The sequence below is a fragment of the Neovison vison genome, chromosome 6, assembly GCF_020171115.1.
Source record: "Neovison vison isolate M4711 chromosome 6, ASM_NN_V1, whole genome shotgun sequence".
NCBI lineage: Eukaryota > Metazoa > Chordata > Mammalia > Carnivora > Mustelidae > Neogale > Neogale vison.
The window spans coordinates 200,230,725-200,257,745 of NC_058096.1; the positions used below are offsets into that span (position 1 = coordinate 200,230,725).

Sequence of the window (27,021 nt, forward strand, 5' to 3'; positions counted from 1 at the left end):
GCTGCTTTTTTTTATGGGAGAAAATTGTTAAGTCGAACTACATGAGATCACTGATATTTGACAGTTTCTGAAACACACACAAAAAAGTGCTCTTCAAATCATTCAGCCAATAGTTATGAATAGGAGGTGTCAGGTTTCTGTTTATTTGTTCATTTTTGAGCTTCTGGATTGCAGCTGCATCACGCTGGACATTCAGAATGAAGAAGACAGGATGGGAGAGAGCTTTTGGATCAATTATCCCACTATTTGATGCATGTGGGGGAACGTGCCATGTGAATTCTTATTCCCAGCCTTTGGGTTGGTAAACAGGGTTCATGGATATCTTCTTTGCCTGGTATTGCTAATGATCTGGTATTCGTTACTGACAGAAATAGAATAGTATTTCTGTGGAAAGCAGGGTCAGCCATTATGACTGTGTGCATGGAGAGTCTCTAGGGTCTGCTGTATGGCAGCAGGAGTTGTGCCTGTCTTCTTTGTCCTTTCCTCCCTGGTACCTGGTATGCAGGGGGTATTCAGTGAGTATGCGTTCAAGGAGTTGAAGAACTGGGCTCTGATTATCTGGTTAGTTTATTCTTCTCTGCATGGTCAGTAAACAGCCACCCCAGAGGAACATGTTCCCTCCAGTTGCTTTGGAGTGGACTTCCTAATTTCACATCACAAATATTCCTGGTTCTTAGTGATCGCTCCTCCCAGAGTGGAAATTTCACTTCCATGAGCCACAAGGCCACCCATACTGTAAATCTGAGACTGCTTTCTATACCATTGTGTCTTGGGCTGGTTCCCCCACGATTCTTTCCAGATGTGGAGTGCTTTCAGGTAGTTTACCAGACTCTTTCATTCTGCATCCGCTGTCTGGTTTCACATTCCCTCCACCTCTGAGAAGAAGCATGCTATACTGTCCCATATATTATATTCACAAATCCAGAAATTTCAGATAACTACCAGATATAACTCATTATTTCTGGATTCACTAGCTGATTTTTGTAACTCTTCATTATACATGTATCTTTTAAATCAGTTGCCTAGCAATGCAATCCTTTCGGTATATGTATGTGTATGCATAGTTCTATACTTCTGTAGTTTGGGCTCTGAAATTACTTTATGGTCATAGAATATGCTCTTGCATCTCTCTTTACTTTAGAGCTCATGATACATTGGTGAAACCTTGCTAAGAAGTGACCACATGCATTTGCTTTCTCTCCTGTTGACACATGCAACAAGTGGCTAGTGGGTGTTCATTAGACAGACTCAGTGTGTTTTTATAGCAGCATTTTAGCATTTCCATTCCAACCTATATCTGCTATAAATTTGGTCTTACTTTTTTCCCCTTACATTGTTGAAGCGTGTTCAGAAAAACATATCATCTTAATTTTTAGGTATGAAGCCCCTTTGGATTTACAACCTACTTTATTCTGTATGTTCTTGCAAATTCATGTGTGGCAAGTACAGAAATGCTGATACTTTCATTCGTTTGGATGCAACTCTGTGTCCATTAAGTTTTCTCTTTTTAAAAAAAGGCACCTCAAACATGCCTATCACCTCTGAACCCACCTCTCAACAGGCCTAACCCTATCCTGAATGTTTATTTGATAATTTGTAAAGTGATCATTTGAATCTAAGCTTCCATCAAGACATGAAAAATGTGAGCAGAAAGGGGATGAGAATGTGAGATGGCCTACCTCCTTACACATCGTGGAGCTCTTCTGTGGTCAATGTTCATTTTTAAAATAAGCACCCTTTGCAGTACCTGTTTAGAATATAGATGATAGAGATGTAATTACTTTGGGAAAAACTGGAAAGGGGCAGTAATTATTGCAATGGCCACAAGATGGCAGACCTAAAATCCAGACTTCTCAAAGAGATTTACTTGAGGAAAGCCATCAGATTCCCAAAGGAAAACTCCGAGAGGTTATCCTGAATTGCCGTTCTCTTCGTGGCAGGCACAGCAAGGAAGAGCAGCTTCAAGCTGAGGGGAGTCTGGTTAGCCCTCCTCCCTATCAGATATGATGCCTTCAGGCTCCTTCTGGAAACCTGCTTTTTGCTTGGCATACACAGACACACCACTGTGTTTCTTTTTCCCGGTGTAGACACCACTGCCTTTTTCCTTTCCTCCGAATAGGAACTGTCACAAAGGAGCTGCTTCCAGCAACTTTATTTTTTTGTATTTCTCTCTACAAGATCTGCTTTACCGAACCTTAATTCAATTTTCTTCAAATGTTTAGCAAAATTCTGGAATGTGCCCCCTTCTGCTCATATTCCTCTCACAGCAATGACATGACAATCTGTTTTGTTTTTCATTATAATTTAGCCTCTGGGAATATTCTAGTCCCTGTAAACATAAGTAAAGGGAGGTTTGATTTAACACAAAAATGTCAAATTAAGAGGGAAAATATTTAGTTCAAGATACAGGAGGGCAATTTGCTGCTCTGTGCAAGGCTTACTAACAAATCTTAGTAGCATTAAATATACAGTAGAGGGAAAGTTAAAATATATTATCTTTTGAGAAAATAAATATATACATATATGCACGTATATACACATCTATGTATCTTACCAATAAGAAAAAAATAATAATTGGTCAGATACCCTGAGTTCTAAACTTCTAAACCTTGAAGTTAGTGACCCATTTTCTGGCAGTTACTAATTTCCAACCGAAAAGTTAATGTGAGAAGGCAAGTGTCTGGACAGTAACTGATCATCCATGGACAATAGGTTTAGCAAAGCTCTGGCCCACAGTGAAGTCCAGATGTGTTCCGTTTTCCTCCTATCAATCATCAATAACCCTTCCAGGGAGTCTGGCTGGGTGTACTGCACATGTAAATCTGCACTGGGGGAGTGAAGTGGTCTACAGAGAAACTTTCTCATCACTGAACTAGAATAATGGAACCAAATGAGAACTATAGCGAGCCATTACACACTAATGCCTGGTGTGCTCGTGTGTGCCTCGTGAAGGGTCAGAGGCCCTTTATTTTACTTGCCCTCCCTGCCTTCCAAATTGACTATTTTTTTAAGTTGTTGTTGTTTTTTTTTAATGGAAAAATTTTTGTTTTGAAGTTGTTTGACCTTGGTTAGATTTTGCACTTGACCTTGACTTTTAAAAGGTCACCTTTTAAAACACCTTTCCATTTCTCATGTGTCATGAAATCACGTCTTGCCCACTTTTAGGTGGCCTTTCCTATCCGTTTGGATGGAATGATATTGAACAGTTACTGACTAAATTAGACCTGCCTGGCCTGGGATGCAACTCTTCTATGATGAACACATTGTGTCCACACTCAAGCTCTGTTTTCTCCTTTTAGTTTATTTGGGAAAACAGACATCACCTCATGAAAGTCAAATGTGCGACTAGACAGAAACTAATTTCAGAGAGTCAGCCTTGAAAATAAGTGACCCAATGGCATGTTTAGAATGTTTACTGTGAAGGAGAGCCTGGTAGAAAATAAGGCAAAACTTCAATCTTTACATTTGATGGTATCCATGTTATGTAAAAATAAGTAATTGCTAACATTGGTGTGGTTGTATCAGGCACTGAACAGAATCTTTACAGGCACTATCACATTTAACTCTCATAAAGATTTCAGAGACAGTGACTATCATCCTTCTTAGTTCAGTTATGAGGAAATCTAAGTTTCAGAGTCATTATGGAACCTGCTAGGGTCATAGAAACAATAGATAAATTAGTGAGAGGGACGCCTGGGTGGCTCAGTTGGTTGGACGACTGCCTTCGGCTCAGGGCGGGATCCTGGAGTCCCGGGATCGAGTCCCGCACCAGGCTCCCAGCTCCATGGGGAGTCTGCTTCGCTCTCTGACCTTCTCCTCGCTCGTGCTCTCTCTCACTGTCTCTCTCTCTCAAATAAATAAATAAAAAAAAAAAAGATAAATTTGTGAGATTCAAACCCAGGTATATTCAGTTCCAAAGCTCAGGCACTAAATTAGTATCCTAATCAAGTATGTTAATCAAGTCTTAAGGACATAAGTGGTATTTTACTTATGTAGACAAGTTTAAAGAAATCATAATAGGCTAAAAATTGAAAGAAGTAATTTTTTATTGTGTGTGTGTGTGTGTGTGAGAGAGAGAGAGAGAGAGACACACACACACAGTAATCAGTAATGCCACACACGTCTTCTACTGGGACTTAGAGAAGGGCTCCTCCCATCCCTCACTGACTTTTTTTTTATCAGTTCTCCCAAGGGATGAGAATGGAGAGAGCAACTGAGGATGGGGGCAGTAGCTCTTCCTAATACTCATCCTCCTCTGGCCTTTTCCATATGGAAAGTCAGTTGGCCTCAGACTCCCTGACACCCTTTGTAGCAAAATGACCAGGGGGCCGGCATTTGCCATCTCAGTGTCCTGAAAGCACATGGTGTTCCCCTTACCTACAGAACTTCCTAGCCTAGCTGCACTTGGCGGAACCCAAGGATGGCTCAGCTGCCTACTTAGGTCATGCCCTGAGTAAGTAGTGGGGTAAAAGCTGGTGTGTGGAGTAAAGAGCCTCCACAAGACTTCATGGCCCCTGTGTTAGGAAATTCCAGTCGTGTGCTATTAGGTTTCAAAGACAAAATTCTCCGTAATTGGAGTAAACTGTTTCTTGAGGTCAGTTTTAGGTGGGCGACAGAGAGCAAACCGCATTAAGGAGTCTGGGCTGCCAAAGCCTGGCCTTTACAAATCTGGTCTGTTCTTTGTCCTTGCTAGAACTTGTGGTTGTTCAAATATATCTCACCCCGTGGGCCCCACCTTATGTGAGCAGCTTTGCTTTCTGCGTGGGCCCTTCTGCATACACAATACATCATTCTGCTAGTGGGTAGTGTTGATATTAATTGATATCAGAAGACTTTCCTTTCTCAAGATGCTTTTTAAAAATGCTGCTTTTGAAATTGAGGCAAATGAGCATCTATCTCCAGGGTTGATCACAGCAAACCTCCACCTATCCTTACCCCAGGGGTGAGAGAGAGGCTGTTTTGAACAGGATCTTTCGTCACCGTCTGTCTTGAGTCACCTCCTACTGAACTTACGGTTGAAGATTCAGGGTCATGAGGGAAAGAAAACAGTAATTAACTGGGAAAAGTTGATTGAGCGGAATTTTTTTTTCCCACAGTATGATTAGAACATGACTGTGGGCTGAGCACCGTACATAATGTAGGTTCTCCCTTGCATACCATTATCCAAACATTTCTTAATGGAATGCATTTTTTAAGCATCTGCTTTTGTAATTGAGTGTGTTCCTAAAGATGGGTCAGCTCACTTAAACAAGAGCCTGCAAGAAAAGAAAATGTGTTAATACTACCCCCCTCCCCGCCCCAACCCGCCAACCAATTTATAATAGTTCCTAATTGGTCTGCCTCATTTACAATTTCTAAAATTAATTTTGGATCCTCTCTCAGAGCTCAAGTCATCATTAATAGAGCGACAGCAACAGGGAGTGAAATAGAAATGTTTATAAAGCTCCCTTTTAAATTGACTGTGATAAGTGATGTAGTGATGTATTACCATCAGAGGATTCTGGAGCTCTCTTTGTGAAGGTTAGCCACAGGCAACACTCAAAAGAAGGCATTTATCTTGGTGGGAGACGCCCTTCAGTCTTCTTTTGTTTTATTCCATTGAGGGTTTTTTTTCTTTTCAGGGTGGCGCAAACCATTTTTTTTGGTGTTTTATTAGCTGTATCTTGACTACCTCCTACAAACTGAATGACAGCATAGGGTTATTAAATGTGTTCTTGCACATATTTTTATCCATTGTTAACCCTGACTAAATGTGCATGAGGGCACAGAAGTCCCCCCTCTTTTTACTTCATTGTTGCCCATATTTGTTAAAGAAATTATTCCCCTTGACGTTTGTTTAGGCTGCACTTTGATAAAATGCTGTCTATGGTCCACTTTCTTAGCTTGGCATTCAGCAGACTCTTATAGATTTATTTCTCTGTGCATTATCTTATCTTCCTTTCTAGCTTATTTGGGCTTCCTTTTCATATTTTAAGCTACATTTTGGGGCATAGACAGATCACCTTAGTAATTGTATACTAAAGCATCACAGTGTTCTAAAGATAATTCTGCAAGCCTTTGGCATATACTTAACCCCACTAACTATCTAAAGATGAGGAAATACGTTCTTTTCGTATTTTCTGTGAACAGAAAGGACAGATTAACTGCTGAAGGTGATTTCAGACTTACAGAAACTTTCTTCAGGTTGTTGGGACCGTAACAATTTCTGAAGCAATGTAAATCTGTCCTTGAATCTAGATGAGTCACTTGATAGGGAAAATAATGAGGATTTTTCTTTGCATTTCCAATTTATATCCAAATGTCTTTTCACAGGTACACATTAAAAAAAAATTATAACATGTAAAAACATGTAGATGTAAAAGGGCATTAGAAATGCAAATATTTCCCTTTTCCCAGACTTTTATTAAAGACTGAATCTAAATTCCCTATTGGAAAAAAGAAGTGATAACATTTAAGCTTCCTAATTTATTACAATGTTTGCCATTTTCTCAAAACAGGCCTCTGTTAATTTTCAGTAAAGTATTTGTCCTTCAGTGCTTTAAGTAGACATATTAGCAAATTGCCTTATGGGAATTGCAAAAAGTATAGAATCTGATATAGGTCTGGCAAATGAAATTAATCTTTTAAAAATTATGTTCAGTATCTCTCATCCTCAAAAAACCCCTGACTTCTGAAGCAGGGATAAGGAAAACCCATAACTTTGCAGAATTAGCTCACAGTGATTTAAATTATTAATTGAAATGTATCAGCTTGATGAAGAATTATCTAAAACTCATTTTATAAAGCTTATTGTTTAAAAAACCACAAATACAATGGTTCTATCAGCCTACAATTAAGAGTTTTCTTTGCCTGGCATCCTTGTTTAAGTAAGAAGTGGCCAGATACAACATTAACATATTCAGAACATCTTCTGAGATATCGTAGTATGAAATGTGAAATGTTTGTATTTTTCGAGTTTTATATACTTTTATTTTCTACCAATTATTCTTTGACTTAAGTAGACTAAAATTATTGAATGTAGATTTCAATCAAGTTAAGATAAATTATCATTAGTTTATGGTCAATATTTAAAGGAGGGTATTATATATATATATATGTATTCCTTGTTACACTTATTTTGTTCAGATTTCTATGATTGTATAGTACCAGCATTTATAAAACATATTTGTTAACCAGAAGCAAACAGAACAAAATTTAAAAAAATAAGGAAAATGGTACAAGGAACAAAATGGGATGTTTTGCATCAATTTAATGTTGACGAGTAGTGGTTTTAAGTGTACTTTTTAAAAAATGATTTTAAATGTATCTTGAGATATAATAATTAAGCATAATAGGATTTGGAACTATATTTAGTAATAATATCTGTAGAGAATTAGGAATTGATGTGTGTTTTATGATCAGCAGTTTTCTAATTAATAGAAAATTGAAAATTAGAAATTAATTTGTTGGGACTTTTAATGATATTACAAGAGGATAAATAAGTGTAAAGTCATGAAAAGCTTAAATTATAGAATTATAGGGTAAAAAGAATTTAGAAGTGTCCTTCTTTAAGTTGATAAAGACTTTTTTTTCCTAAAGATTTTATTTATTTATTTGACAGAGAGAGATCATAAGTAGGCAGAGAGGCAGGCAGAGAGAGAGGGGGAAGCAGGCTGCCTGCTGAGCAGAGAACCTGATGTAGGGCTTGATTCCAGGACCCTGAGACCATGACTTGAGCTGAAGGTAGAGCCCTAACCCACTGAGCCACCCAGGTGCCCTGGCTGATAATGACTTTTAACAGTTATTAAAGCTGTGTAATTCTGAATTTTGACCTGGGAGAGGAAAGTGGATTGAAAAGGACCATAGAACATAGGGACATAAAAGTGGTCAAAGGGAACCTACTTAGGCAATGATTACAACTGTTCACATGGGAGATGATGTAAATTGTACCAGATGTGTATACGTGAAACTATGTGTGTGTGTGCACTTACCTGCATATAAAGAGTGAGAGGGACAGAGGGAACACAATAAATATGCTGATGAGAAAATGAACAGATTTTCATATATGCCAAGTATTTGAAGCATGTACCTATAGTTTATTTAATGACTGTGCAGTTTCATTTACAGTTTGTTAATTTTACTCTCATGGTATTTTGTGAGAAAGAAGAAGAATGCAGAAAGAAGGCAGAAAAAAAGCAAAAACCAGCCTATCAATTTCACCACCATGAGAGAATGACTATTAACATTTTGATGTCTTTCCTTCCAATTTTTTTTCTATGAATATAGTTTTATGTTTGAGGGATCTTATTGAATATACACCTACCCATCTAGAACTGTGAGGATTCTGAGATTTTTCCCTTAGTGGCATGCTAATGGGTTAGCCTGCCTCAGTTTCATGGATGCAGGTAGATGACCAGAGACTTTGAGGTCAGGAACAAAGGACTTCATTGCTCAAGGTGCGGAGAGCAGTGTCAGCGTATTTATGTCAGTTCTCCTTTCCTCAAGTCCCGTGGAGGCAAGGCAGGGGGCTCAGATGAATAGCTGGGCTTACAGTGGGTTACATTACAAGAGAAGAACACTGAAAAGATTCAGAACCTGAATCTTTTATAATGGCAGTAATGTGCCTGCCCTTTGCTCTGGAAGGAGATGCTATTATATGAGGGCAGTAAGCATGTCTACCCTTTGATCCTAAGGGAGAAACTACTTCTGTCTTCCAAGGTTATTCACTATACAAACATTCTGGAAAGATTGTGAGAAAAGAAGATAGTGCCTTTGCTTGTAAAACATGCTGAAATATGAGACATGTGGAGAATTGTCTCTCAACAAATAAACGTTTTCACAGATCTTTTTTCTTTTCTTTTTTTTTTCTATTTTGAAGATTTTATTTATTTATTTGACAGAGAGAGTGAGATAGCACAAGCTGGGGGGAGGGCAGGGGAGAGAGAGAGGGAGAAGCAGACTCCCCAGCAAACAGGGAGCCCAATGCAGGGCTTAATTCCAGGACTCTGGGATCATGACCTGAGCCAAAGGCAGATGCCTAACCATCTGAGCCACCCAGGCACCCCTTTTATCCTCAACATTTTAAATGCTGCATTTAGCTGTAAAGACTGAAATATGGAGGGCACCTGGGTGGCTCAGTCGGTTAAGTGTCTGACTTTGGCTCAGGTCATGATCTCAGGGTCCTGGGATTGGGATCAAGCCTCATGCCCCACACTGAGCTCTGCAGGTAGTGGGGAGTCTGCTTCTCCCTCTCTCTCTGTCCCTCCCCCCACTCTTGCTGGTACATGCATGCTTGCTCTCTCTCTCAAATGAATAAAATCTTTTTAAAAGGAAGAGTGAAATATGAGATACAGCATAATTCACGATCAATCCCCAATTTTCCTCCTAATGATTTCTTAGGTTGTTTCCATTAAAAAAGCTTCACATGGACATTTCAATTTGGCGCAGAGTAGGGTAAAATATTACAGTCACCCTACGTGTGTGGTAGTTAAGTTGGAGTAGGTAGCGAATGGACTCTCCCTGATTTGAAGACTGTGCAGCCTCTTCAGCCTGGTTTTATGTACAAATATGCATGAGCTGTGAATGGTAAGCATGTCTATTGTCTCAAGATGTTATCCAGAAGGAGACAGGCTGTGTGAAGCTGGATTTGAATGCCGCTGTTGATAGTCCAGCCTGCACTGGTTTTCTTCTGGAAAGTGGACATATTCCCTGACATTTCTGCTGCTCATGTGTCTGACTGAGCCTCCAACAGAAGCTCCTACTGCCTGCCGTTAGCAGGGCCCAGAAAAGTCCATACAAATCCCTGCAGGGAAAAGGGGGAAAATCTGAGATCCAAATAATGACCATCTTGTTCAGACATCTGGAGGGGGCCTAGTCTGGAGTGGGCCTGGTCTGGGAATTAAAGAAAGACAAAACAGGATCATGACCAAGTTTTAGTCCTGGGTCTTGTATGCAAAGAAAATATCCAGTATAGAGGCTTTCCCAGGGTTGTGAGGTCTTATAAGGTATCTAGAATGTGGCAGAAGTGACGCAGATTGGGACAAGACTTCCTCAGTGTTGAGAAGGACTAAATGAAAGATACTAGGAGAACCAATGTCTAGTTAGAAATAGTCTCCCAAAATTCCATGTTGAAATTTGCAACAGATGTTGCAAGAAAAAAAGAACTGTAAAATGGGAGGAGGCAACTCTAATATTATTTTGAGTAAGCTATAATCAGAGATTAAGGGGGTGCCTGGGTGGCTCAGTGGTTAAATGTTTGCCTTCAGCTCAGGTCATGATCCCAAGGTGCTGGGATTGAGCCCCACATTGGGCTCCCTGCTCAGCAGGGAGCCTCCTTCTCCCTCTCCCACTCCCCCTGCTTGTGTCTCCTCTCTTACTGTCTCTCTGTCAAATAAATAAATAAAACCTTAAAAAAAAAATCAGAGATTAATGAGTCAAAGCATTGTAATTTTTTTTTTAAGAGGGTGAAGAGAGGCAGAGGGAGAGGATCTCAAGCAGGCTCCACACCCAGCATGGAGCACTCCCTGGGGCTCAATATCACAACCCTGAAATGATGACCTGAGCCAGAATTAAGAGTTAGCTACCCAACTGACTGAGCCACCCAAGCACCCCAAAATTTATAATGTTTTTAAAGATTATTTTGGGTTTTGTTCTAGGGAGACCAGTGGGCTGCAGGAGTAGATGCTGGTGGTTGGGACAAGTCTGGTAGCGGTAGATCAGTTTAGATAAAGAGTGTCTTTTCAGGTGCTTGGATGACTCAGTTAAGTGTCTGCCTTTTGGCTCAGGTCATGATCCCAGGGCCATAGGATTGAGCCCCGCACTGGGCTCCCTGCTCATCAGGGAATCTGCTTCTCCCTCTGCTTTTCCCCCTGCTCATGCTCACTCGCTCGCTCTCTCTCTCTCAAAAATAAATAAAAATCTTTTAAAAATGTGTAGATAAGGAATGTCTTTTGGAGTAAAACCTATTGAAGTTGTCTCTGGGAAAAAAAGAGAGGGTGTCTCTGGGAAAAAAAGAGAGGGAAGGAATTAAGGATGACTTCTAAGTTTGGGGCTTAGACTACTCAGTGGTTAGTGATACAATTACTAAATAAGGAAGACTGAGGAAGGAATGGTTTTAAATAGAATAGCAGGAAAGCATCATTAATTACGTTGAAAATAGAAAGGACTCCTCTACTAGATATCTCTGCATGACTTCGAAAGAAAATCTTACATGAAAAAAAATGATATTGATATTTAAGTTGTTGCTCCGTTTTGTTGGGTTGTCTTGGAGTACTGAGAACTTTACTTGGCAAACGGGTGTATGGGTGGATGGATGGATGGATGGATGGATTAAAGTGTCCTAGAAATGAATGCTCAGACTGATTCCCTCCTTTTCTAATTTGCAGCTTTGTTTATGAAACCAAAGAAAGATGGCTCCTTCAGGGGAAGCAGTGCATGAGTCTCAGGGATTCTGACTCAAACTACTATGTCCATCCTGAGACAAACGTCTGTCTTAAACATTGTCCATAATTCCTTCCCATTAAGACAAAACTCCATGGTTCATTTCAACTATAAATGACCATTTTTTTTTTACACTTTGTAAAAATGATCACAATAATCTTTATTTTACCAGACAGGAAGCTCTGCTTGCGGCAATCAGTGAAAAAGATGCAAATATTGCCTTGCTGGAATTGTCTGCTTCCAAAAAGAAAAAGACACAGGAAGAAGTTATGGCCCTGAAGCGGGAAAAAGATCGACTCGTGCATCAGTTAAAGCAGCAGGTGGGGCCTCCTGCACGAAAGGTGTGTTTGGCTGGTTGGGGGGCCTTGGGTGCTTTCTCTGGGTTTAGCTGCTCTTCATTCTCCCATACCCATCGTGCCGGCTCACGCAGTTAAAACCAGGTAGGAATGATACTGCCCAAGTTGTTGCTGGAACATCCTTTTACTGCTTTTCTGTTTATGTGCATGTGCCTGGGCTTGTGTGGTTTGCAGACAGTGCTGTTGCCCTTTCCTTTATATTCACATCATCTCCCCAGAAATAACTCTCAGGTCTCTTCCTTCCAGTGGACTTTGTATGACTTCTGACTATTTCTTGAACCTATGAATTAAATTCTGGGCACCTTCTTTCCCATTGGACCTGTTACCTTCTGTCTTGCTCTCTTCCTGGGCCCCATCAGTGACTCTCCTCCCCCAGTTCTTTAGATTTCTTTCTCTCCATACTTCGAACCTTGGTTCTTCAACTAGTTCCTTTAGGACCTTTTGACTAAGGGACATCTCCCAGCCCCCAGCACTGCCAGACTACTTGGAGATCCCCCTGGCCATTATTCAACTATACATTCTTTTAATCACCTATTTACTCAATTATCCCATCTTTTTCCTCCTCTCTAGGCCACTGTATTTCTTCTGAGGGAAAAGGAAGGAGGGAAAAAGGAAAGAGGGGCAAAGTCCTAACTTGTACAGAAAGCAGTTCTTTTCTTTTTGGAGAGTTTCCTGGAAGTGGCTTGAATGGAAGTAGCGTATTGCAAAATCATTCCTGAAATCTTCAGACCTTATTTCTTCTCCATATATAACTTGGGGGATTTTAGAAGTAATTGTTAAAGATATTCCCTTGGATTCTAGCTTCATTATATAACCAATTCCGCATATATTATGGCTCAACGGTCTGTGGTCTCACAAGGTGGCTGTCACATCTTAGCTTAGGCCACATGTGGCTCTGAAACTCTCTAAATGCCACGTGGTACCACAAAGAGTGTGTCCACCTCAATTTCAGCCACCAGCACTGGTTCTCTGCCTGCTAGGGTGTCTGAGCACAGAGTGCAAGGTGAGTGGAAAGGAAGCCCAAAGAAATAAGCCCCTTCCCTTCACAATTGGGCCAACTCTTTCCCTCCTCAGGAAGGAAAAGTCATCCTTTGGCCCCAAACCAGAGTCCATTTCCCATAGGACTGCCTTGCTGAGAGAGAGAGACCACTGCCACGCCTGGGTGCCCTCTCCTGCAGAGGGAGGGTCCCAGTCACTGCCAGACATTGGGGTCATTCCACAGAGCAGCATGCCTCCCTCACTAGCGCTGGTCCTGGGGTTGGGAACCGCTTACATCTGACCTCTTTGTTTGGGGCTGTGCATCTTCTACACTGGGTTTCTACCCACTTGGCCACAGAAAGTCAAGATAAGCCCCCTTCTTTGCTTTCTCCTAACTCTTTCCTGTGAACCCTGCACCCTCCCCTCCTGCACCTAACCATTGTAGCTTTCTCCCACAGGTATATAGACCTAAGAAACAGCCCCTGAGCTCGAATATACCATGCACTTGTGATGCTGGCTACAGCCCAGATATTACGGCCAAGTACCACGGGTCCAGCTACGATGCATACATGATCCAAAGGTCTCAGGTCAGTCAGTAGCTAAGGAGACACTTGCCCCCACCATGGCGGGTGGTGAGGGTGCATAACAGCTACATCCTGCCTTGCCCTTTCCCTCTTTTAATGATTTCTAGTACTTGGTGGCCAAAAATCCTGTGACCATAGATGATAGCATTATATCTTGATTTGTAATGTGATTTCATTTATTCTGTATTTGCCAAGGGTTCCAGACTTGGTGGCTACCCTCTGGGGCCAGCTCTTCTGAAATGGCCTGGCATTGCTGCAAAGCCAAGACTGCCCGAGGCCTTATGGTCAGGCATAGTGGATTATATTTTTCTTTCTGTCTCTTAGATACCTTGCTCCCCAAATCTCCCTCTACTTTTCCCAATAAGGAATTTTTTTAAAGCGGTTTTTTTTTTTTTCCTTTCTTTCTCAGCATCATGAAAATGCACTCCTGGATTCCAGGAAGGATTGAGTGTAGCCCTTCAATTTGCTCCTGGGAAACTGCACAAAGCCTTCATTATTCACAACAGGCTTGGTTTTGGGTATCATGGGGCACATTTGGGAAACCTAGCCACGCAGAGTTAGGCTTCCGCCTGAACTAAGGCAGGGTCTGAAGGGCTGTTGTGGAAAAAAAAAGGCAGCAAATGAGAATGATGCGCTCCTTGATGATTTAGGTTTGAAATCCTTCCCCACACCCTATAGGCAACGGGGGCAGGGGGCGCGGAAAGCACATGAATTGATGTATCCTTGTAAATGACACGATTCTAAGGATAATGATTAATTGGCTTATAAAAGCACTCCCTTTTTATTGCACGTTTGCTCTGTGCCAGGATGTGTATCCAGCATCCTCGGGAACTTTGTCCCCTGGTCCTCACGGCAGCCCTGTGGTGTGGGTGGCAGGATTACCTCCCTTTCCCAGGGGGCGTAACTGAGACTCAGAGTGTGAATGACCAGCCTAAAACACACAGTTTGTAAGCTGTAGAGCTTAGGTTTTAGCTAGTCCACCTGAGTCCACACATACCTCACCAGGTTCAGAAAGGAATTTGGAGTGACAAGCAGAAGTGTATTGCAGAAACTGTGAGGTCCCCTTATCTTTGTAAGCTTGAAGTAGATGGCGTGTAAGAATGTTCTCTGGCTATTCATAAGGGGTGGGTTCTGCCTAGAGCTCTTAGGTTTAAGCTATTTGATCATGTCAATAATTCCTTATACTTCTGAGTTTTCACCACATGCCAGGCATCAGTGTAAAGGTTTTACATGCACGGACTCATCGACTCCTAATGAAACGGAAGGGCTGATGCTCTTACAGGAGAAGGAACTGGTGGTCCAGAGAGGTTGGGTGCCCTACTCAGGCATCGAAGCTGGACATTCCATGATGCTTGAAAAGACCCTTTAGCACATAACCATAACTGAATTTGCAGATGCCATGTAGAGTTGGACTGCTTAGGGTTACTCTTGCTTGAGCACTTGTTAGCTAGCTGTGTGATCATGGACAAAATACAAAACCTCCATAAACCTCAGTTTCCTTGTCTGTAAATTGAGCTAATAATCGAATTCAAAGTATTGTGAGTATAATGTAAGAGCTTTGCGTGTGCCTGGCACATAATAGGTGCTGTATATTTGTGAGCTGTCATGATTCCTACTACTACTACTGTTGCTATTACTAACTGATTTTGTTACCACCAACCCTTAGAGGTAGTTTGATTTTGATTTCATTGTTGATATTTTTCCGCAAGCCTGGGAGTCATAACTTATTGAGAACACACCCCTGAACTGCGGGACAAAGAGCAGACAGACTTTAGTACCTAAGTGTTCCTGGTCCCCCCTCCCTTAAAGCCCAAGCTCTCGGGGAGCAGTGAGCAGTCATATCAGGAACCATTGACCCCAGCACCTAGGGTGCACTACGGAGGCTTATAGTGCTCATTACATTTGCTTGGTTTGTGTATGCAGTCACAGAGAGTCAGTCAGAGAGGGTGCCACCGGGAGAGTCCCAAACCTCAGCTGTCATCACCTGTATGACTGACACGACACTCTTTCACGTGTCCAGGTCAGTGGGAGGGGGAGGCCTGGGTCCGGGTGTTCATCTGCCCAGTGTTCTGTAAGGATACTGAAGCAGACTGGCTCATGAGAGATACTACCCTCTTCAGGCTGCCTTCCGCTCAGCTCATCTCATGCAGATCTTCCTACTGCCCATGACATTTAGTAGTTCGTTCAACGATCCCCACGGTTGTTGCGCTTTGCCTAGAACTTAGTAGACACGCGATAAATATTTATTTTGTGAATGAATGCATGATTCCCACATGCCAGGCTCTATGCCAAGTGCGTTATGTATACCTTCGTTTACAAACATTATCTTGCTTTTTCCTCATGATCAACCAGCCAACATACTGCATGCCTGCCCTGTGCCAGTCTCTCTACCAGGACCTGGGGATTCATTCATAACAGTTATTTTATCTGCTGCAATGAGGAGAGCATCATTCTTATTTTTGAGTTGATCAAACCAAGACCATATGACACAACTACCATACCTATAACATACCACCTATATCTGGAAGTGCAGGGCTGGGCATCTGAGATGTAGGAGTGCTGACACTTTGCTCTTAACTAGGCTAAATACTGCATCCTTAAGGCAGTAGTGTGAGCCATGGATTAGCCCCCACACCTCATAGATGCTATCAGAGGAATCAAGTTCCAGTGCCTCAACCTCTGGCTCCCAAGCTGCCCAGGGGTACAAGGATGAGGTATGGGTTTGGGGTTTGGGTAACTCACTGCGGCCAAGTACCATGCTGGAATTCAACTCAACAATATTCATTTAGTGCCTTCCCTAAAACATTTTTTAAATACATCAGTGATCAAAATAGATAAAGACCCCTTCCTAGTGGAGCTTATAGTTTAATGGTTTGGGGGTAGAGAATGAGAGAAAGGCAATCAACCTGAACATAATAAGTAAGTAAATAAGGAAAAAAAAAAAAAGAATAATGTAGACCAGTATAAGGGAGAACAGAAGTGTCAGAGAAGGATTGAGGACGTGGTAACAATGTAAAATAGGGTAGACAACTGGAACTCATTGGGAAGGAGACACTTAAGCAAAGACTTGAAGGAGGTGAGAGAGGGAGAGTCCTTTAAATATCTAGGGGAAGAGTGTTTTGGCACAGAGAATCACCAGTGCAAAGCCCTAAGGCAGGAACATGCTGGTGTGTTTGGGGGAAGAACAGGGAAACCAGTGTGGCTGGAATAGACTAGGCAAGGGGATGAAGAGGTGAGCTATCAGAGCATTAATGGGGTGGGGATAGGATGTGTAGGACTCTTATGCAGGATCTGCTGAGAGTGGTACATTCTGGAGCAAAAGTTCTCTGCAGTTAGAAAACAAAATACATTAGCCATGCAAACTCAGAGCAGGGGGGGACTCTCAGGTACCACTTGGAGTACCCTGTCTAAGATTGCCCTACTTGAACCCAGTCTCCCCTGCCTTCAGTTTCTAAGGAGTCCTGGTGCTTAGCTTGTGTTTGTAAAAAGCATTGCCACTCCACTGGAGCCATGAAGAACTAATACCAGAATTTACTTGTCATAGCTAGTGAGATTTTTGAGTGAGAACAGAGCCCTTTGACAAAATGCCCTCCCTGACTTTTTGACAGTCTCAACAACATACCACTAGAGTCTAAATCCTGCACTCTCCTTGTTGTAAGGAGACAGGCAGTGGTCATTAATGGCTACCACCATGCCATTGGTCTACTCAGAGTGACATCTGTGCCAAGGGGAAGTGCAGCCCGCCTCCAGGCCAGGCCAAGGCAGAGATTCTCAAACCTCAAGCTTGATCTTTTCTAAAGATAAATCTCATGATACACTTATCATTCTCCAACCCTTACTGCTGAAAAATCTTCCCTGGCTTCTTTACTGGAATGATAAAGACAAATTCAAACCAATATGTGCTCTGCCTTGTACATGCAACACAATCCCCTCGTCCTGGAATACATTTCCCTCTTTTCCTCACCTAGTTAATGCCCCATTCAATCGCAATCCAACATCACTTTTTTCAGGGAAGCTTTCTGGAACTTTCTCAGTTGTGTCAAATCTCCAGTTTGGCATGCCTGTAGAATATGTACATCACTTAATTGCACTGTAACAGATGCAATTTTGCATTTGTTTTTGTGATTATTTGAATAGTAGCTATCTGCCCTGCTAGTTTATGATCTCTATGAGGACTGAGAATGTGACCCTAATTTTTTTGTTGTTGAAATTTATCTCCAGGCTTCGCAGAATTGCTAGCACATAGTGGGCATTTAGTAAATATTTGTTGCAAGTGTAAATGAATGAGTGGGTGAATTGCCAGGGCAGCTTGTTAAAAAAAGAGACATTATTGATCAATCATGACTTTAGACAAAACTTAGCATTATGTTCTTCTCACCCCAGTATTCCAGGCAGCCACCACCTATAGGAGTTGGTAGAAGATATGAGACTTGTTTGCTAAATGATGAACGCAAATGATGTCATGTCATGTCCTACCACATTGCAAAACACTTTACAGAGATGCCTTTTCCCATACTTGAATTATGTGCAATGGTAGCCATTTTGAACCTTTCTTCTGAATCTGTTCACTGTTATTTTAGTTCAACTTCCCTCTAAATTTGGGGATTCTTCTTAAATAAAATGTCACCGAGTTTCCAGATGTGGCAAAAGTTACTTCTTGTTATGAAGGGAGCCCCTCTACTTTATCCCTGAAAACTTCTGAGTATCATAAATCAGTTTGCCTAGAAATACCTAAACTCCTGTTAAACATCTGTCAAGAGAGCTAGAGAAGGTGATATGAAATGAGTTCAGAAATTCCAACTATGCTTAACAACAAAAGAATCTTTATGACGCTCTTCAGGTGTTGACATTTGGGTTGGTTCTATGCTGAGCAAGGTATAAAGCTGAGAGAGCAGTACAAATTAACTTTCTGTTGCATAAAAAAAGATAAAGGATAAATCATAGCTTGGTTGTAGATAGACAAGTCTGTCCAACTTTTGTATTCTTCCCAATTGCATTTCTTCATAAGCACACACGTCTGACACTTTTACTCTAGCTCTTTAAAAAAAAAAAAAAAAATCTGGCTTCCAGATTTTTGCAATTTGGGGAGAAGGTCTCAAATGGGAATGAGTTAATTTTTTTTTCTTTCTGTGTGGAGGAAATATTATTAAAAATAACCATTTTTCCTTCTTCTGTGTTTTGGATCCAATCTCCCCCCAACTCTTTTTCTCCACCCTTAAAGAAAGGACTGACATCAAAATAATTAATTCTGAAATCATTGGATTTTTTTCTGCTGCTAAGGGGTTTTTGAAGAAAGCTTAAAACTAAATCTTACCCCCTAAGCCTTATTCCCAAATGCTCCCCTGTGTGCCGAAGTAGTGATATGCACATCCTTGATGAAAATGCCTTCTTAAAATGCGGGCCAGACACTATTGTTTAGCTAAAATTAGAACCAGCTTATTTCTCAGAATTGGTTAGAATACTTCTGTGATCAGAGATAAATTGTGCTTGGTTTTCTTTTCCCTTTCCTACCAGTTCTGGGCATTGCTTTTGGCTACCAGGAAACATACTGGGCATTTCTAGTCCAGGTCAACATTCTGGAGGCTATGCTAGGTCTGCATAGTGTATCCGTTTGGGTAGCTCGTATTGCTCAGGTCACCGGAATCATACCTAAGAATTAGCCGAATAGGTGTGGCCAAGAATGGGAGATGGCAGAGGCCACCCTGAAAAGTGTTTCAGGGAAGCTTGTTGTAGGATTGGAATCCTAGTCAAACTGGACCTTGGCAGAGACAGACCCATCCAGTCATGGAAATTGGGAACCACCTGAGTGGGATGATTGCTCAGGCATTCCAGCCCTCCTGCTTGAGGCCACACATGGCTGTGCTTCCTATTTACACTTTCATTGCATTGTATGCAGATGGCTTTTAATTACGCTTTACGGTTCAGGAGGTGAGCACAATTAAACTGCAGTGGAGGAACTCTATGCAGTAGGGTTCCCATAGCCTCGAGTTTTGGTTGGATGAACTCCAGAAAAGCTTGATTTGATCCCAGCATTGTAATGCATCACAGACTTGCCCCAGATCGAATTGCTGAAATGCAAATGCATTGGTTTGCACTACAGACTTACTTTGGGTTAAGCTGTTCCTGTCCCACTGGTAGGATCTAGGCACGTCTCTATTTATCACTGATTTCAATGCGAAGTGTCTGTATAGTATGTTCTAGAGAATCCCCTTTTAAAAAAGAAATACTCAGATCCCTCCTTGGCAGGCCAAGGGCAGTGCATTCTCAAGGAGGTAAAACCTCCTTGAAGTGTGACTGAAAAGCTTCCTCTTTGTGTCCAAGTAATTGGTCAGGACACTGGACTGCTCTCTTCACCTAGACTTCCCTACTCTAAGTAGCTGATGCCTTGGCCCCAGTACTCAGGGTATCCATTCAGCCAACCACTTACAACACAAAACAGCACTCAGATTATGGACGCAAAGGTTTTCTGAGTGATTCCACGGGTTTCCCCAAATCTCTGTTAGAGGTGCCTTTTTCCAGAACTTCAAGCTGACTCTGATGGTCCACTTTCTGAGTCTTTCATTTGAATAAAGTCATATTTTAAAAGCTACTTTGTTTTCCTACCCAAAACATTCATGGAATACCTTTGTGAAATTGCGTTCGGCCTTCTTGAGCTACACCAGGACATAACTGAGTTTGCCCTTGAGCCTTGGGTTTTTACCATCTCTTCCACCAGTATGGCAGATGTTAACTCATGAAACAGATAACAGGGAAAATTGCCATTTTTTGGTGCAGATGTGCCATCAACATTCAAAAATGTTTGCTTGCTGGAGAGGTCAGAGAATGTTTCCTACAGAAGTAGGAATCACGTATGAATTTTATGATTAGCAGTCCATAGTCTACCCTTTGTGACAGATGCCTATCCATGATACTTTCTCTTAAGTATTTAAGGATTCTAGGGTAAGAAATACTAGTTTTAGAAAAGCTTACTTTTTACTTCTTAAGTATACCTTTTTCAGTAGAAAAACTTGAAAAGACCAACTTCATTAGTGTGTTACCCCGTTTTTAGAAATACAGAAAGGGAGAGATGGGTCTGACTTTAAAGTTTCAGAGTGATTTGCCAACTTTGTTTCAGTAATTTGAAGCCCCCCCACCCCACCCGTCCACAGTATCTAGCAGTTGGCAGAGCACATTAGAATAACGGGCTTAGCTGAAGGTGACCAAAACAGAATAGCACACAAATGCCAAGAAGATCTCTCACGCGCTGTCTCCCTCTTTTTTTATTCAAATTTCACATCTGTGCTCTATTTTTAAACATTTATTCTTTAAGTGATAACGCATGTTTTACCAAGCCTCTTATTGGATTAGACATGTTTGAAATCTCCTCGATTTTAACCTGTTCATTACCGCCTCTGAGAACATTCAGATCCACCACCAAAGCAGAGAGTGTGTATGGGGCAAGTTTCCAAAATGTCAGCCACCAAGAAGCCATTGTACTTTGGGAAAGGAGGGATCCAGCTATTGCTCTTGGTAGATTTGGAGGGATCTTAAAGTGACATTGCTTCAAGAGGACTTAAGTGTGGGTATAATGTGTACATCATTCTTGCTCTTCGTTACAGTTTTTCTACTCACTTTTTAGAGTGGGAGGAGCTAACAATTTTTGAACTCTTGCTGGATACCTGGCACTGGGTGGAGGATTTTAAGTATATTATCTCATTTAATCTTCACAACTCTGAAAACTGGGTGTTGTTTCAGAGATAAGGAAACTAAGGTCCAGGAACTGGGCAAAGACACCATAACTGGTAAAGGGGATCTCACCCCAAAGCTCTTCCATACTTTTCTCATGTTCCCAGGTTGCTGCAATACCTCATTAGGTCATAGCCCCCAAGTGAAGGGGCTAACAAGTAGCATAAAGAGAAGGCTTTATCCTGTGACCCTGAGCACCACTCCCAGCTCCTCCTGCTGGCCCCCCCGCCGGCTCCTGCCAGGACCTGAGGTCATGTGCTGGCTGGGAAGGGCGACTTATCTTTTCCTGCATCACCAGGCATCACCCACTGCCATGGGGAAAGGGTTACCATGGGCTTGATCAAGTGTGCTGTGTTTTCTACTTCCCTGTTTGAAATCTTGGCATTTGCCTCTTGTGTTTCCTTCTCAGGATAGCTGCTTGGAAGCCTCCCCCCACCCCCCATTTTCCACTTTCTTCTTCACAATCTCACATATAAAACAGGTTTCTCCTGGTCTCTTTTCTCTCCCTCCCTGCTTTCCTTCCTCTCATCGTATAATTAAAAGTCTTTCTAGGCTGTCTTCACCTTATCATTTCAAATGAATTGAAAAAAGATCCGACTTCCTGCCCTTGTGTCTTCCTGATGCTGAATTTCAAAATGAAAGAAAAGTCCTTTCCCCCTCTCTTTTTGTTCACACTGCCCCTTGCATAACTGCATCTAAACCATGCTGGTTTTGTCACTGATCAGCAATGGTGTGCAAACTGTTTGCCCTTCCCTGTCTTCAGAATTAAATCTTTTTAGGCTTTTTCAAATAATAATGTGGCAGGAAAAGGGATATTCCCCTGCCCCTCTCATAGACTGCTGACACAGAATTTAACATTTCTAGTAGTTTATCTTTACTCTTACTTAACTACATATTCTTTTTGGGAAGATGCCATTTTTTTTTTAATTCTCTGCAACATGCTACTAAAGTCAGAGTGAAAACTTCTAGAATCTTCCATGTGTCCTCTTTTAAATCTAAAGTAATGCATGATATTAAAAAGTAATAAGTATTTAATTTTGTAACCATCCTTATTATGTAAATGTTACTTTTCCATAGTTGAAATCGTATAAATAAATGTTTTATCATAAAAATAATATATGCTCATTATAGAAACTTAGGAAATGTAAATAAGAATCTTAAATCACCCATAATCCCACCATTCAGAAATAACTGTCATTAAGATTTATAGTTTCCTACATTCCATTGTCTACATACATATTTGAACAAAGACATGACATACTACATAATAAAGATTTTTTAGCCTTATAAACATTTAATGTTGTACATTTTCCCATGTCCTTAAAAGCCTTCAAAAACATGTATCTTTGTTGTATGATTTCCATCATTGCCACAATTAATTTTATCATTCTCCTATTATTGGAATTTTAATTTGTTTCTAGTTTTTCACTTTTATAATCATACTTGATGAACATCTCAGTATATAAATATTTTTTTCTGTTATTTTCCTTAAGATTCGTTGCCTAAAAGCTGAAATATTGGAGTTATAGTTGTTTTAAGGATTTTAGAGAATTATGAAATGGCTCTCTCCTACAAAACACTTGGCATTTCTAAGTTTTTACAAAAATATCATTGTTTGTGTTGAGTTTTTCAAGACCATACTCTGATAACATGCCAATCATAGATTTGGAGCAGAATATTCCTCTAAGTAGGGCAATGACCAGTAAAAGAGAGGGAGAGGCAGAGGGAGATTTCTAAAACTTCTTAGGGGAAAAGGCATGGGGAAAAATGGGCAGTTCATTCAGCAAATCTGACTGAGCACATACAATGAGCCAGACACTGTTCTGGACACTGGGGACACCACAATGTACAAAACACACAGCTCCCTGCCCCAAGAGAGCTTGTATTCTAGCAGAGGGGACAAACAAGAAACAAAATAAAGACATCTCATGTATACCATGTTTAATAACAAATGCTGTGAGGAAAAATGAAGATGGAGCTCTATGAGGTGTTTGGGGGTGACTTTGAATAGGATGTTCCCAGGGTGCCTTCTTGAGAAAGGGGCATGTGAACAAGGACTTGCAGGGTATTGGGGGGTGATCCATGTGGAGTATGGTCCAGGGATGGGGTCCTCAGAGGGAATAAACTACAGCCAGGAGAGTAGGAATCTGTTCTTCCCAGGTCCCAGTCTGAAGTGCAGTTGCTGAGTTGACAAGGTGGGGGAGCCAGAACCCCACAACACCAATGTTTAGATGAGATTATTTTTTAAAAATATGCACACGACAACCAAAACCCCACTCTCTTATCTCTGCCCTGATATGACCATTGGGAAATGCCCGTTGGACACAGCCAGCAAATCTTTATTCAGATGATCTTTGATGCAGTCTGGGAATGGAATTGTGCAAAGAGGTTATAAGTTCAGATTGGACTGAGAGGCTGTCATTTCAGAGAACAATGAAAATTGACTGAACAAGAATGACAATTCAGAAAGCTATAATCCAGGGTGGTTCTTATTCCCCAGAAATCTCCAATTAGCCAATCGTCTTGAGGCTGGTTTATTTCCTTTAGCATACCTAGTCTAAAAAGACAGCTAAGAAGCCAACCAGAAACCCTACTGGTATGGACTACCTTGGGTGTACCAAAGCTCCTTTGGGTGCTAGGATAGGAAGCAGGCGTGTGAGTCACAAGGCCAGGCAGATTCTTTTGTCAGTCTTCTTGGGTTTGGGGCCCCAGTGTTGTCTGAGATACCTGACAGCAAGCAGCCATCTAGAAAGTATGATGACGCCAAGCAAGGAAGACTTGGCAAGTAATAGAAGGTGTAAGATCAAAGAATCAGAGTTCTCATCCAGCCCTGACCCCAACACACTGAGAAACCTGGGACAACTTATTTTGCTTCTCTCTCACAGTCTCAGTTTCCTCATCTATAAAATGAAAAGAATAAACCAACAGACCTCTAGGCTCTTTGCATTTTTGGTAGTCAGAGACAATTCCAATACATTCACACATACGGTATGTTGAATACTCGATCTACAGCAAGGACTTTTGAGGCAAATGGCAGTTATTTGCTTTCTTGGAGCCTATGGTTGAGTAGGACAGATGCATTGTTCATAGGATATGAACACAGCTATCATTTCTTGAACAAATGATATTCTAAGCACAGTGTTGTACTTCTGTTGTTTCATTACAATCCTCACAAAAACTTGAAGAGGTAGTACCATCCTTACCTCCACTTTGCAGATGCTGAAACCAAGTCACACTAGTGGGTGGGCAAGCCAAGATGCCCTCAGTAAGTCTGTCTGTGGGGGTAGAACTCTCAGCCTCTTTGTTTTCCCATTGCAATGCGTTTGCCATCTTTCCCACTAGGGAATATTTGAGGATTCTAGATTTCAAAGACAATAGGGAAGAAGGAAGTCTCTGAAGTTTGCTCCTTTGGCTTATGTAATCCTGATTCATTTCCTTTAATTACTTGGATGATGGTGAGCAGGTCAACCTACCTTCCTATAAAAATTGTTATTTTTTGTCTCCTACCTACCTCACAGAGAAGCATTACCATGCAGCATCTTCTGAAGGGCAAGGTCCTAAAAAACCCTGAGGGTTGCACAGATGTGCACAATATTGATCTCAGTTCTGAGGAGCAAAGACAAGGCTATCTTATTCTTCCCCACAGGGTAGCACTGAGGAATGATGGTCCCAAATTGTCTCTGGTGGGTGACAATCCATTGGCATAAACTCACTTCACATGACTTGTTCCCCTGGCTGAAGAAAAAAGAACTTGAGTAGCAATGTTCATGAAAATGCCTTCTGCATTTTCAGGAGGCAGACCCTGATTCATCCTTGAAGAAAACTTGAGGGGCAAACACTGCCTTGAAAGAACCCAGTTTGGTGCGGGTTCAGACATCTTCCTTCCAAGGAAAGGTGTTTCTAGACCTCCCAGTCTTAGACTTTCTTGTCCAGGCTGCTGGGGTTCTGCTGGAGCCAAGGTCTTCTGAGGCTTCTTGACATGACATTGGGCTTCCAGGGAGAGAGCCTCTGTGTTCTTGAGCTTTCTAGTGATGCAATCCTTGGTGAGGCAGGGAAACAAAAAGCTGATATTTTTGAAGGGGAACAACCATCTCCAGGGGATTAATTTTTATGAACAAAAGACACTTAAGTGTTGCTGATTTATCTTAATAGCAGATACTATGAGCAAATGTCCCAGTTGCCTCTTTGTGCTTTTGGCAAGTATGGATGAGAAATGGAATGGAGCAGACCCAATCAGAGCTGGCTAGCTCAAAGTTCAGGAGACTTAATCATTTTCACTCCAAATATGTGACTTAGAACTGTTTCCAAAGTTTTCCAAGTTGCAGGTGGACACCCAACTTCGGAAAGAGGCAAAGCAGGTTCCATCACCAGGTTTTCTGTTCCAGAATGATTATCTTGGGCTCGAGGGGAGAAATGCCTCTGTTTCCCCTAGGTGGTTAATTCTGTAAGCTTGGTTACCATGTTCTGGTTCTGAAGGCACTGTTTCTGTATAAAAAGACTTTCTTTTGTCACATGAAGAGCCCTCCTGCTTGTCGTACACATGATTGGGATTCTCAGAGGACCCCACAGGACTGCTCAACATATCCTCCTATGTCAGGGCTGGAATGAGAGCACGCTGAACCCAGTGCCTTAGAAATTGGAATATAAATTATGTCAAGGCCGTGTTCAATGTTGTAACATTTGCTAATCCTTATTAGATATGGATAAATTCTCATGGCTTAATTTGGCATGTTGAGCCCGTTCTTCAGATTGTCTTTGGGGACTGGAAAGGAAATGCACAACTTCACTATAATTTTTCTTTTGTTTCTTTAGAATGGGACATAATTTTTTATTGTTAGCTGGTGGAAACTTTGGTGAATTGTGGCCAACTATGGCTCACCCCCACAGGAAGAAAGCATCAGACTTTAGCTGAGAACATAGTCTTTGAAACAAACCAGAATATTTGATTTTTGAAATATCTTCCCACTTAAAAAACATGCTGTCCAACAAATATTAATGTTCTGACCAAGACCAAGAGAATTGAGGAAGTAGAAAGCTACAATTTCTCTCTGAGGAAAATTTTAGAGTGATGTGTGATGCTTTAGTTTAATGCTTGCTCCACTGAGCATGGAAAGAGTCTGTGAGGTTGCAGGTACAGCCACAGAATTTACAGAGCATCCTCTTATTCTCGGTCTTCCTTCCTCCATAGCGGAAGGAGCTAGGTGTTGGCTGGAAGTCAAGCATTCCACATTCCTTTATGAGGTCACCCATATATACATGACCTTGGGCACATCCTGTCACTTAATTTCCATTTCTGGAGTTTGGTCCAAAAAGTATACTTGCCAATAGACTCTTTCTGTTTGCTGCCAAACAGTTTTACATTGAAAACCATTGTTGGGCCCCTGGGTGGCTCAGTTGGTTAAGCAACTGCCTTTGGCTCAGGTCATGATTCCAGAGTCCCAGGATCGAGTTCTGCATCGGGCTCCCAGCTCCACGGGGAATCTGACATTGCCCCTCTGACCTTCTCCCCTCACATACTCTCTCTCAAATAAATAAATTAAAAAAAAAAAAAAAGGAAAACCATTGTTGAGTATTTTACATTGCTTAGATTGGAAGCCATTGTCTTGCTCTTTATTCTTTTTTCAGCATCTCACATAGTTTGATGATCAGTCATCCGTGCTCAGTAATCACCTTCAGGGGACTTGAATCTTGTCAAGTTTGACTAGTCTAATCAGGTTTGGGGTTATTGAATCAGTTGGTATTAAAACTGCAAAATTATTTAAGTGAGATTCTCATTCTGTTCATAATTACAGGTTTGTATTAATAGATCTGTTTTGTATATTTTTATGAGCGGGAATTCTCTTGGGCAAATCCAGCATGAATTCTCAGTGGGGCGAGGGCAAGCAATTTTTTGTCTCTGGGGTGATTTTTCAAAAGAGTGGTCCCATTAAAAAAAGCCTGATTCTGTCCTCTTAACCACA

At 41.3% G+C, this 27,021-nt stretch overlaps 1 protein-coding gene across 10 annotated transcripts in view; it reads left to right on the forward strand.

Moving 5' to 3' along the window:
- Positions 1-27,021, forward strand: part of ERC2 (ELKS/RAB6-interacting/CAST family member 2) — a 916,980-nt gene that overhangs the window by 689,331 nt on the left and 200,628 nt on the right. For all 10 annotated transcript variants that reach the window (XR_006385123.1, XR_006385122.1, XM_044253352.1 and 7 more), the window contains one exon: positions 11,591-11,738. Coding sequence is in view for 8 of the 10 variants with exons in the window: in XM_044253352.1 (XP_044109287.1) it covers positions 11,591-11,738 (148 nt within the window). In the remaining 2 variants the exon portion in view is untranslated. The remainder of the gene's footprint in view (positions 1-11,590; positions 11,739-27,021) is intronic.